Source organism: Bufo bufo, chromosome 2 (genome assembly GCF_905171765.1).
Source record: "Bufo bufo chromosome 2, aBufBuf1.1, whole genome shotgun sequence".
Taxonomy (NCBI): Eukaryota; Metazoa; Chordata; class Amphibia; order Anura; family Bufonidae; genus Bufo; species Bufo bufo.
The window spans coordinates 574491615-574505866 of NC_053390.1; the positions used below are offsets into that span (position 1 = coordinate 574491615).

At 43.6% G+C, this 14252-nt stretch overlaps 1 protein-coding gene across 1 annotated transcript in view; it reads left to right on the forward strand.

Annotated features, from left to right (window-relative positions):
* The window catches only part of LOC120989838 (alcohol dehydrogenase 1-like), a 128897-nt gene that overhangs the window by 45619 nt on the left and 69026 nt on the right, over positions 1 to 14252 (forward strand). The window contains exon 4 of the mRNA XM_040418192.1: positions 1765 to 1852. Within this exon, the coding sequence (XP_040274126.1) occupies positions 1765 to 1852 (88 nt within the window). The remainder of the gene's footprint in view (positions 1 to 1764; positions 1853 to 14252) is intronic.

Below are 14252 nucleotides of genomic sequence, written 5' to 3' on the forward strand. Positions count from 1 at the left end.
AACTATGTTATTTTACAGGAGTATGTGCATTGGGTGGCGCAACAAGACAATGGCCCAAAGCAAACAAATTTATTAAATGATAGCTTAAAAAGACTTTTGGGGACATTCATCAAACTGGCATAAGGTAGAACAGACCTAGTTACCCATAGCAACCAATCAGATTCCACCTTTCATTTTCCAAAGGAGCTGTGAAAAATGAAAGGTGGTATTTGGTTGGTTGCTTTGTGTTTTGGAATGGCAAAGTAAGGCTACATGCACACGACCGTGCAGTTTTTTGCGGTCCGCAAACCGCAGATCCACAAAAAATGAAAGCCGCCTGTGTGCCTTCCGCAATTTGCGGAACGAAACGGGCGGCCCATTGTAGAAATGCCTATTCTTGTCCGCAAAACGGACAAGAATATGACATGCTATATTTTTTTTGCGGGGCCACGGAACGGTGCAACGGATGCGGACAGCACACTGAGTGCTATCCGCATCTTTTGCGGCTCTATTGAAGTGAATGGGTCCGCACCCGAGCCGCAAAAATTGCTAACTACGGTCGTGTGCATAAGAGCTAAGGCTTATATTCCACCTACAGATTATGCAGGCGATTGTCGGGAGGGAAGCTTTACTTCTTGGTAATCGCCTGATGGCTAGCATAGAAGATGGCTGCTATTACATACAGCGATCTCCTTCTTAGTATAGGGTCGAGCGATCACTAATCCCATCACCCGTCCACATACTGATTTATTGTTTGTCAGCAGCAGATTGTGATTATACAGCATGATCTGCCACCGACAAACAAGGATTTTTAAGCCTGCCAAAAGATTTCAATTACCTAATGCAGGGATGCCCAACCCGCGGCCCTCCAGCTGTTGCCAAACTACAATTCCCAGCATGCCTGGACAACCTAAAGCTATTAGGGCATGCTGGGAGTTGTAGTTTTGCAACAGTTGGAGGGCCACAAGTTGAGCATCCCTGACTAATGAATGTGCATTTGCTCAGTCATTGGGTAATCTGTGGCAGTATTACACTGCCAGATCATCACTAATTAGCGTTCATCTGCAGGTGTAATATAAGCAGGTGTAATATATAGTAAGAGTCCTTACTACAGATAAAAAAAATCAATTCTTTAGAATCATGATTCGAACTGAATTTTTTCAAAAACTCAGATTCATCAGAATCAAATTTATTGAGAAAAACTTTTGATGAGATTTTCCTGGCATTTAAAGCACTTTCGATTTTGGTACAATTGGTTTGCACCCAATTCAGATCCCATTCGCTTATCTCTAGTTCGTACCTTAACTCTAATATGCTGTGGCATGGCTTGCAGAAGGCCATGCATGTAAGCCATCACTTCTCAATGCATTGCAAATCTTATTCTCAGCTACAGGAAACATTCGGAGACAACTGCCACTAAAAGGGGACCTACAGGTTATTAAATCTCTCCCTGCACTGTTCTCAATAAAATATACGTATGATTAAAATTTGGTTTTATTGATTTACTGTTAGATCGTGTTTGTCTATAATTTTGCTTTAGATAACCATGTTTTATTAGCAGTAATAAATAAATAAATCCAGGACAAATTTAGACTAGCAGTGATCAATAAAGAATTTCAAAGGCTTCACCTATTTGTTCTTGCAACTTTATTTCAATCATGTTTGTCTTAGCAGTTCTCCTTTAAATGCCAAAATAGATCATCTGCTTAAATGCACAGTTAAAATAAATTTTGCATACTACAACTGTAAATTTACAATATGCTTCCTATATTCTCTTTCTTGCAGGAGACAAAGTCATCCCATTGTTTATGCCTCAGTGTAGAAAATGCAAATGTTGTCTAAATCCAGACACCAATCTTTGCTACAGAAAAGAGTAAGTATTTTGTTATTGGAGAATATATGTAATATTTAATATGGCTATTCCACATCAACCATAAGATTCGATACGGCATGAATTGATTATACCCGAATCAAAAGAACTTTGAATGCCTGGAAATCTATCTCATTCCATAATCAAAATTCGTCCGAATTTTTCAACAAGAAACTCTTATTCTAATGAATCAGGAACGTTAAACTATGCCTTTGGTAATCTCCCAAGTAAATGGTGATTAGATGCTTTGAATGTAAGAAACAATCTTTAACAATCTATTCAGTAAAGCCAGAATAAAGTTGGTCAAGCCCATCATAGCTTTTTAAGTAACCATAGCTTACAAAAGGCCAAGCTGACAATATAGAAAAGAAATATAGAAAATATAGAAAACAAAGAATATACATATTTGGGATAATGTATCATTTGAGGTTGGTTTTGTGTCAGTTTTATGTATGTCTTTGTGTGACTATATCAAATTTATGAAAAGGGGCACCTTTATAATATATATATATATATATACTGTATATAATGTGGTTTACACCTTTATGTGTAAAAGTCGACCAGGGGTTTGCCTGGCATGGGTTGCGATTTTTTTGTGACTTTTGCAAAAGCCGCACATAGTAAATGAGGCATAATCTAGGTCTAGGTCTAGTGTCACTTTTACCCCTTAACCACTTGTGAAAAATGGCAAGGATTACTAAATGTTGCAAATCTAACCAAAGGAAAATATTGCAGTTGCCATGACTTACAACTTTTTTAGACCACAAAACTGATGTATCTGGTTTGATTAATGTCCCCCGTTGTATTTTATTGATAGGGCACATATTAGGAGCAGGCAAACGTGTATTCCTGCTCAGACTAGTTCCTATACAACTAAGCAACTGATATACAGATGCAGCCGAGCTAAACTTGATGGTTAATGCGTTAAATAAAGAATGGCAAGAAAATGTTAACTGACTTTTAATGGATTTCAATGGCTTTTAGTTACATAGTTAATACAGTTGAAAAAAGACATAGGTCCATCAAGTTCAACCAAAGGATAGGTGGGGATGCGAATTCCAGAAGAAAGTGAGACTCAGACTTCTAGACATTTTCAACTGTCCACTGTTCCTGTTGTAACCATGTCCTGAGGAAGTCTATTCCACAGATTCATAGTTCTCACAGTAAAGACTTTTGAGGGTATTTTACATGGAACAGTTTTTCACCGTATTTTTTGTATATTTTTGTATATTTATATATTAGTATAGGTTAATCATGTCCCCCCTTAGAAGTCTCTTCTGAAGACTAAATACATTTAATTGTTTTAATCTTTCTTCTTTTAACTAAGACGCTCCATGCCCCTTATCAGTTTAGTCGCTATCCTCTGTACTTTTCCAGCTGCAGAGCATCCTTTCTATGGACTGGTGCCCAGAACTGAACGGCATACTCCAATGCTTTGTAAAGTGGTAATATTACATCCCTGCCCTGCGAGGCCATGCCTCGTTTAATGCATGACAATATCCTGGTGGCCTTAGAAGCAGCTGATTGACATTGTATGCTGTTATTTAATCTACCATCTACAAGGAAACCCAAATCCTTCTCAATAAGTGACTCCCCCAATGTTACATCCACTAGGACATATGAAGCAGAGAGATTATTACTAACAAGATGCATAACTTTTAGTGATGAGCGAGCATACTCGGCCGAATACCGGTTCGGCTTGAGTATCGCTATGCTCGGCACATGGCGGTACTCGACAGAGTACCGCCATGGGCTCGAGCGCCATGCTCGAGTCTCCTCCCCACACGTTTCGCGACTGCTAAGCAGCCAATAAACATGCAGGTAGGTACTGCCATCACTGTAATGCCAGTAGCCATGTTGGCTGCTGGCATTACAGTGATTGGCTGGCCGGAACGCATCATCGGGTGCTATATAGCACCCGATGACACGTGCTCGGATCAGTCATAGTCAGGGACAGCAGAGCGTAGGAAGGGAAAGGCAGTGTAAGGAGTGAAATTCAAAGTAATTCAAATTCTTATTCTTATTTCTTATTCTAAGAAAGCTTTTCAAAGACCCAAAAGTCCTTTTAAGTACTACTGTGTGTGTGTGTTTTAGAGCAGCAATATATTTTTACCTGCGCTAAATTGATCAGTCTCAGGGACATCCGTGCTGAGGAAGGGACAGATAGTGCAGGAAGAGAAATTTGCTGTTTTTACTACCAAAAGCTTTTTAAAGACCCCAAAGTCCTTTCAAAGACTACTGTGTGTGTGTTTGACAGCAGCAAGATAATTTTCTTTAATACCTATTAGTGACATATACTGTACATCATCCGCAGACTGTCTTTTTGCGTAAATAAAAATAATCAGCACCACATTTATTGTCTATAGACTGCGTATAATACACATCCGTGACATATACAGTACTCCATCCGAAAACTGTTTCTTTAGCGTAAATTTAAATAATCAGGGGCCAGTCCTCATCTACTGTCTCTGTAGTGTGTGCGTGTAATACAAATCCGTGACATATACAGTACTTCATCCGAAAACTGTTTCTTTAGTGTAAATTTAAATAATCTGGGCCTAATCTAGTGTCCATAGTGTATTGTTTTCTGTGACATATACAGTACGCCATCCGAAAAGTTTTCAGTCAAGAGGAACTACTTCCTGTTTAATGGCCGATTCTACTACCAGCTCAGGGGCACGGCGATGGGTAGCCCTTGTGCCCCATCGTACGCAAATCTGTTCCTGGGCTGGTGGGAGAATACGTTGGTGTTCAGAGATGAACTAACACCAGAGCTACAGCGGGTCCAAATGTGGGCACATTTTATAGATGACATATTTGGCATTTGGAAGGGGAGCTTGGAGACATTCTCTACATGGGCCAAAAGCTTAAATGACAATGACATAGGCCTCCATTTTTCATCTGAATGTCATCCAACACAACTCCCCTTCCTTGACATATGTGTCATCCAGAATCATAGCGGTACCCTTGACACTTCAATTTATCGTAAGCCTACCTCTACCAACACTCTCTTGAGGTGGGAGAGTAGTCATCCTTTCCCCCTCAAGAGAGGGATCCCCCGAGGTCAATATCTGCGGCTAAGGAGGAATTGCTCCAGACGCTCTGATTTTGTACAACAGGCCGATGACCTAAGAACCAGATTTATGGACCGAGGTTACCCGGCGGGTATATTGACACCGGACTATCAAGCAGCCCTCAACTGTGACCGTGTTTCCCTTCTTACCCCTAAAATTGAACAACCAACGGGGGTTTACTCTCAAGCGAATAAAAGAGAAATTCGCCTTATCAGTATGTTTAATGGATCCTCTACTGCAATAAGGGAGATCATCTCTAGGCACTGGCATGTGCTGAGGATGGACTCGGATATTTGTAAAGTCATTAAAGAGTACCCCAGTATCACGTACAGGCGTGGTAGGAGTGTTCGTGATCTGATGGTTAATAGCCACTTTACACCAGCACCCACAAATAAAATGTGGCTAGAGAGAGGCATCTATGGCAACTATGGATGCGGAGGATGCATGGCGTGTAGCTATATGACTAATGCAAAAACATTTAAGAGTAGTAACACCTGTAAGACGTACACGGTCAGGGATTTCATTAATTGCAAAACCACAGGAGTGGTCTATAAGATCACCTGTGACTGTGGTAAAGATTACGTGGGCAAAACAACAAGAGAACTAAGGAGGAGGATAGGTGAACAAATAGGTGATATAAAAAATGCTAGAAACACGTCTGTCTCGCGACATGTCAGAGCTGAACACGGGGAGGACAGATTGCCTCTCGTTTATGGGCATTGAGAAGATTAAGCCAGGAGTGAGACGGGGTGATTTGGACAGAAAAATCCTCCAGTGTGAGGCAAAATAGATTTTTTACCTCAAGACCACCCACCCCTTAGGACTTAATGAGCAGTTGAACTACAGCAGCTTCATTTCAATCAAGGCTGCCTCGTCCTTCCCTTCCTTATAATGCTTCCCTTAGAATGCCTCTTTGTGACACCTGAATGATTATTGACTAATCGCTTGCTGTATACTCCACTTAATCGGTATCTTTGAATGTATTCAGCCATTCTGTTCTGTTAATATCCACCTAATGATTCTGCGATTATTTACCAGCTGTCAAAACCTCATTGGCGGCACACGTGGGCACTGTGTGTACTAGTCGCGATGTTGCTAAGCGGCGAGCGACGCTTACACGCAGGTTTCCACCCCACTTCCGGCAACCCGGGATCACATGATTCCTACTTCCGGCACTGTGGAACGCACGCAGACTGCGTGCGTTCCAGACGCGGAGCAAGGTGTTCGCGCCACTTGAGCCAGGTGATGTAGGTAATTGGGGGTTGAACCAGCCGGACACAGAGTATATATAGGAGGGAGTGACCAGAAATAGTTGCGCTCCCAAATCACCACCAATTGCGGCGAGACATAGGTCTATATGGGACACTTCCCTATACCTAGCATGGATATGAGCCACTGACTATCCATCCATAGAATACGATGGGGAACTTACCTTCGATTCTAGTAAGTAGATACTAACATATAATCCCAATACTTTGCTATATATAATCCGTCACTCAGGATTGTAAGTGACCAATATTCCGTGGATTTTTGGATTTCCCTTTCTAGTTAACCCTGAATGTTCTTTGAAGTCCCCTGATGAGTTCTGGCAAATCAGAATGAAACATGGCATGTAGGGCTTTATAAACAGGGTACAATTTAGGATTAGGCCCATATAGAGGGAAAGGTTCCGTATGGGGTCGCCCCTTTCGGGGCGGGTGCTCTGTGTCTGATAGGCAGGTAAACAGTTCAGCCCCCAGCCCTCCTTTTAGGTAGGGATTTATATGATGGTAAAATAGGAGAACAATTTATGCCGTTAACACAAGTGCACCGGTCACCAGTGTCCTTCTGCCACCTCACAAAAGGACAAATCGCCACTAGGTGTGGATCTCCCTACAAGACGTGGTAAGATCCACCCATTTATTTCTTTTTTTCACTCACTTAGTGACATGAGTTAGTGGCGCTTTTGTCAAAGTGTCATTTTTGTCTCACAGCAATGTGGTGCAATTTATACCTATTTTAATGTATATAGTAAAAGCTATGTTTTAAGATACCCAGTTCACACAATCTATGTCTGCTTCAGCAACCATGTAGAAAGAATCAGGAAATCATCTAAACCTGAACAATGGCATTATGTCCCATCTGAAATTAATCCTGCATATCATGCTACTAGGCCAGTATCTGCAAGTGTATTTTCAAATTCTTCCTAGTTAACAGGTCCTGAATTCCTGCTGGATCACACAGAAGAGACCACAGCTGACGTCTTCGGTCTTCTAGAACCTGACAAGGATCCAGAGATTCGTCCTGAAGTTACAACCCTCGTCACCAGAACTGAACAAAGACTCGTCTTGGGCTGTCAACGCTTTCAATGTTTTTCCAAGTGGATAAAGCTTGTAGGCACCCTCGCAAGGTTAGTCCATATCGCACACTGCTTTCACACAAAGTCCACGGATGTTCAATGTCAAGGTTGGCACGCATGTCAAAAGCCTCTTTCTGCAAAGGACATTGCAAAAGGTGAAATGATCATAATACGCAGTGTACAACAGGATGTCTTTGGCTCTGAAATTAAATGTATCCGTGACAAGAGGGACATTCCAAATCACAGTCCAATTGCTAACCTGAAACCATTCATTGACAATGATGATATGTTAAAAGTTGGTGAACGTTTAAACAAGGCTGAATTGGGAGAACAAGAACAGAATCCTCTCATAATACCTGCTTGCCACCATATCACCACTCTGCTCATACGGTACTACCATGAAAGGGGTAAGGTACGCAAGGTGGAGGTGAAAGTTGCAAGACAAGGGACTATAAAGACTTTCATCAGGCCTATCACGGAACTTGTTCTGCTCTTATCCTTTGGAGAATGAACTTATTGCCTAGGCTGCTGAATCCTACCTGAAACTTCAAGCAAGAAGTGTGTGAATTTTACTTTTTACATTTGAAGTCTTGCATTTTGGTTGTTGCATTATATGCCTGTTCTCTTTATGTTTTTCAGGTCCTCGGACATCAAGCAAATTACTGTTGTTTATTTGCAATCATATAACTACCGTTATGTTTAAGGCCTCTTTCACACTTGCGTTGTCCGGATCCGTCGTGTACTCCATTTGCCGAAAGTGCCCGCCGGATCCGTAACACCGCAAGTGAACTGAAAGCATTTGAAGACGGATCCATCTTCAAAATGCGTTCAGTGTTACTATGGCAGCCAGGACGCTATTAAAGTCCTGGTTGCCGTAGTAGTAGTGGGGAGCAGTATACTTACCGTCCGTGCGGCTCCCGGGGCGCTCCAGAATGACGTCAGAGCACCCCATGCGCATGGATGACGTGATCCGTGCGATCACGTCATCCATGCGCGTGGGACGCCATGACGTCACTCTGAAGTGCCCCGGGAGCCGCACGGACGGTAAGTATAATGCTCCCCCGCTCCCCACTACACTTTACCATGGCAAACAGGACTTTAGCGTCCTGGCAGCTATGGTAACCATTCAGAAAAAGCTAAACGTCGGATCCGGTAATGCGCCGAAACGACGTTTAGTTTAAGGCCTGATCCGGATTAATGCCTTTCAATGGGCATTAATTCCGGATCCGGCCTTGCGGCAAGTGTTCAGGATTTGTGGCCGGAGCAAAAAGCGCAGCATGCTGCAGTATTTTCTCAGGCCAAAAAACGTTCCGGTCCGCAACTGAAGACATCCTGATGCATCCTGAACGGATTTCTCCATTCAGAATGCATAGGGATAATCCTGATCAGGATTCTTCCGGCATAGAGCCCCGACGACGGAACTCTATGCCGGAACAAAACAACGCAAGTGTGAAAGAGCCCTAAATAGTGACATTTTCAATGCCAGGCGGGGAGTGTGCTGCTACGCAGTTAAATCTATATAGTTTATTTAGTTGAACTATTCATATATTCTATATGTTGTCATATGCTCCATCTAGTGGCCGTTTTTGGTAATGCACTTTGTTTTTCTGCTTATCTTCTATCATTTATTTATTTGCTCCACCCTTCTTCTGTGTACCTCACTTCCTGTTTTCTTCATTCTGCTCCTGGGATTCAACAGGTACACTTGTATTCTCATGCTAGCTTGCAAAAGCATCATCTTTTGACCACACAACACCGCACAACTCCACAATTCATCTGTTTCTGCTGTACTCTGTTATCTGGCTACAGAATAAAGCAACTTAATCGGATAAACTCAGTGTTGGTGAGTTCAAGCTATCTGATAATACAGGCCAGGCATAGAGGTCTCACTAGGGATAAATCACTATTACAACAATCTAAATCAGAATAGTATCACCGATTTTATATTCTCCTCTTGGGTTTTTACGCCCCAGGTGCATTATCTTGCAGATTTTTGACCATTCCTCTAGTTTTCCTAAATCCTTTTCCATTTGGTGTAGCCCTCCAGGAACATCAACCCTGTTACAAATCTTTGTGTCATCAGCAAAAAGACACACCTTACCATCGAGGCCTTCTGCAATTTCTCTGATCAAGATATTAAACAATATGGGTCCCAGAACAGATCCCTGAGGTACCCCACTGGTAACAAGACCATGGTCTGAATATACTTCATTGACTACAACCCTCTGTTGTCTGTCCCTCAGCCACTGCCTAATCCATTCAACAATATGGGAGTCCAAGCCCAAAGACTGCAATTTATTAATAAGCCTTCTATGTGGGACAGTATCAAAAGCCTTACTAAAGTCTAGATAAGCGATGTCTACTGCACCTCCGCCATCTATTATTTTAGTCACAAAATACACCTACTGACAAAAGACACCTACTGTACTGCCTCATGGTAGTGATCAAGGAACTATGTGATCATGGTAGTGATCAAGGAACTATGTGATCATGGTTGTGATCAAGGAACATTCAGTCCGAAACACCTCACCAGGTTTGGTTTCTCAGTGAGTGCATCATATGCCGATATATCTTTGTTGCTTATCTATGGAGAATGGATTTTAATGCATTTGGAATAAATATGAATTTTTAACATGGCACTGGTCTTCCTCTGTACATGGATTGTTCTGTGATTGAAGACGCCAGAGTCCATTTGCCTAGTGATGAGAGCTGACCCTGTGGTTCTGCCTACTGCCTCAATGACCAGGTTCAATCCTACCTGGACTCTGGCCTTTCCCTGGCAGATACCCTGTTTTCTGACCTCATGGGTTTCTGGTCAGGCAGACTGTAAAAGGGGCCAGAACTGGCTCAGTATGTTCTCTTCAATCTTTCTTGCCCAAGCTTTAGTCTAAACTTAGAGAGCTTTTTCAGCTTAGCAGGATGTGTGGTTTCACCCAAAGGACAAAGTTGTCCTCCACCAGTCTCTTAAATATTACTTTTGTCAAAAATAAACCAGGCATGGATCCAGAAAGAATTGAGGCCGATTTGGCTTACTCACGGTACCCAATCTTGCCACTGTTGCTGTCTGCCTGTCTACCATCATGTTTTGTATGGCTGCTGCTGCCGTCATGCCACTGCCACCAACATGCTGCTGTCTCTCACTGCATGCCTAAAATGTACCGCCTGCCCACTGCCACCACCGTCATGGCTGCTACTCTTCGCTGCTAATCCCCTACTGCAACTACTATTAATTTTACGCATCTGCTACTACTACTACTAACCATAAACAGCTGATATACTGCCTTGCATGTTCCATGCCATGCTGCTACTCCTACCACTACTGTTGCAGTCAGGGGCGTAGCTAAAGGCTCATGGGCCCCGATGGATGCAAGAGTTCAGCTTGGGCCCCCCTTCCCTTGTTGGCAAGGGAAAGGGGAGAACATAGCCTTCCTACTGCCAGAAGCAAACATTGAAAGGGCACCCCCTCAATCTAAATTCTTGACCTAACCCCTTCCCTCCAGCCAGAGGTGTAAATTGACCAGCATGCACTTTCTATAATCCCAGTGTCTTATGTGGCACAAGGGTTTTTGGGCCCCCTCAAGCTCCTGGGTCCGGTAGCAACTACCTCTGCACCCTCTATAGCTACGCCCCTGGTTGCATGAGGTATTTGCGTCCCCCTTCAGCTCCAAGCGCTGTGATTGGCCGGTCAATAAAGACCGGCACATCGCAGTGCCGGAAGCAGTATGGAGCTGCAGGGGGGATCGTGGGGGGTGGGGGGTCATGTGGAGGTGACCAGTGCGGAACTAGTCAGCACCAGTCTCCCCCGAGGTCAGGCAGGGGACTCTAGTGTTTGGCATTACCCTGCAAGCACTGCAATTGGCTGGACCAACGCTCCAGCAAATGGCAGCGCTACAGCATCAGAAGGAACCCGAAGAATCCCTTTGCATGCAGCCATATTAGCTGGCGACTGCATGCAGAGTGGACCTGTGCCCCTCTGTGCTGTACACGCTTGCTGCGACTTTTTCCTGCTCTGCACCACTTTTTCTGTGTGCGAACTGTGAACACCAAGCGCTGATCAGTCCGTACTTCACTGTTCAGCACCTGGGCTCATTTTGTTGGTGCAGGTAATAGAAGCTTTTATATATATATATATATATATATATATATACAGTCGTGGCCAAAAGTTTTGAGAATGACACAAATATTAGTTTTCACAAAGTTTGCTGCTAAACTGCTTTTAGATTTTTGTTTCAGTTGTTTCTGTGATGTAGTGAAATATAATTACACGCACTTCATACGTTTCAAAGGCTTTTATCGACAATTACATGACATTTATGCAAAGAGTCAGTATTTGCAGTGTTGGCGCTTCTTTTTCAGGACCTCTGCAATTCGACTGGGCATGCTCTCAATCAACTTCTGGGCCAATTCCTGACTGATAGGAACCCATTCTTTCATAATCACTTCTTAGAGTTTGTCAGAATTAGTGGGTTTTTGTTTGTCCACCCGCCTCTTGAGGATTGACCACAAGTTCTCAATGGGATTAAGATCTGGGGAGTTTCCAGGCCATGGACCCAAAATGTCAACGTTTTGGTCCCCGAGCCACTTAGTTATCACTTTTGCCTTATGGTACGGTGCTCCATCGTGCTGGAAAATGCATTGTTCTTCACCAGTTTGGTTGGATTGTTGGAAGAAGTTGCTGTTGGAGGGTGTTTTGGTACCATTCTTTATTCATGGCTGTGTTTTTGGGCAAAATTGTGAGTGAGCCCACTCCCTTGGATGAGAAGCAACCCCACACATGAATGGTCTCAGGATTCTTTACTGTTGGCATGACACAGGACTGATGGTAGCGCTCACCTTTTCTTCTCCGGACAAGCCTTTTTCCAGATGCCCCAAACAGTCGGAAAGAGGCTTCATCGGAAAATATGACTTTGCCCCAGTCCTCAGCAGTCCATTCACCATACTTTCTGCAGAAGATCAATCTGTCCCTGTTGTTTTTTTTGGAGAGAAGTGGCTTCTTTGCTGCTCTTCTTGACACCAGGTCATCTTTCAAAAGTCTTCGCCTCACTGTGCGCGCAGATGCTCTCACACCTGCCTGCTGCCATTCCTAAGCAAGCTCTGCACTGGTGGCACTCCGATCCCGCAGCTGAATCCTCTTTAGGAGACGACCCTGGCGCTTGCTGGACTTTCTTGGACGCCCTGAAGCCTTCTTAACAAGAATTGAACCTCTTTCCTTGAAGTTTTTGATGATCCTATAAATTGTTGATTGAGGTGCAATCTTAGTAGCCACAATATCCTTGCCTGTGAAGCCATTTTTATGCAACGCAATGATGGCTGCACGCGTTTCTTTGCAGGTCACCATGGTTAACAATGGATGAACAATGATTTCAAGCATCACCCTCCTTTTAACATGTCAAGTCTGCCATTTTAACCCAATCAGCCTGACATAATGATCTCCAGCCTTGTGCTCGTCAACATTCTCACTTGAGTTAACAAGACGATTACTGAAATGATCTAAGCAGGTCCTTTAATGACAGCAAAGAAATGCAGTGGAAAGGTTTTTTTGGGATTAAGTTAATTTTCATGGCAAAGAAGGACTATGCAATTCATCTGATCACTCTTCATAACATTCTGGAGTATATGCAAATTGCTATTATAAAAACTTAAGCAGCAACTTTTCCAATTTCCAATATTTATGTAATTCTCAAAACTTTTGGCCACGACTGTACATATATATATATATATATATATATATATATATATATATACACTGCTCAAAAAAATAAAGGGAACACAAAAATAACACATCCTAGATCTGAATTAATTAAACATTCTTCTGAAATACTTTGTTCTTTACATAGTTGAATGTGCTGACAACAAAATCACACAAAAATTAAAACATGGAAATCAAATTTTTCAACCCATGGAGGTCTGGATTTGGAGTCACACTCAAAATTAAAGTGGAAAAACACACTACAGGCTGATCCAACTTTGATGTAATGTCCTTAAAACAAGTCAAAATGAGGCTCAGTAGTGTGTGTGGCCTCCACGTGCATGTATGACCTCCCTACAACGCCTGTGCATGCTCCTGATGAGGTGGCGGACGGTCTCCTGAGGGATCTCCTCCCAGACCTGGACTAAAGCATCTGCCAACTCCTGGACAGTCTGTGGTGCAATGTGACGTTGGTGGATAGAGCGAGACATGATGTCCCAGATGTGCTCAATTGGATTCAGGTCTGGGGAACGGGCGGGCCAGTCAATAGCATCAATGCCTTCGTCTTGCAGGAACTGCTGACACACTCCAGCCACATGAGGTCTAGCATTGTCTTGCATTAGGAGGAACCCAGGGCCAACCGCACCAGCATATGGTCTCACAAGGGGTCTGAGGATCTCATCTCGGTACCTAATGGCAGTCAGGCTACCTCTGGAGAGCACATGGAGGGCTGTGCGGCCCTCCAAAGAAATGCCACCCCACACCATTACTGACCCAATGCCAAACCGGTCATGCTGGAGGATGTTGCAGGCAGCAGAATGTTCTCCACGGCATCTCAAGACTCTGTCACGTCTGTCACATGTGCTCAGTGTGAACCTGCTTTCATCTGTGAAGAGCACAGGGCGCCAGTGGCGAACTTGCCAATCTTGGTGTTCTCTGGCAAATTCCAAACGTCCTGCACGGTGTTGGGCTGTAAGCCCAACCCCCACCTGTGGACGTCGGGCCCTCATATCACCCTCATGGAGTCTGTTTCTGACCGTTTGAGCAGACACATGCACATTTGTGGCCTGCTGGAGGTCATTTTGCAGGGCTCTGGCAGTGCTCCTCCTGTTCCTCCTTGCACAAAGACGGAGGTAGCGGTCCTGCTGCTGGGTTGTTGCCCTCCTACGGCCTCCTCCATGTCTCCTGATGTACTGGCCTGTCTCCTGGTAGTGCCTCCATGCTCTGGACACTACGCTGACAGACACAGCAAACCTTCTTGCCACAGCTCGCATTGATGTGCCATCCTGGATAAGCTGCACT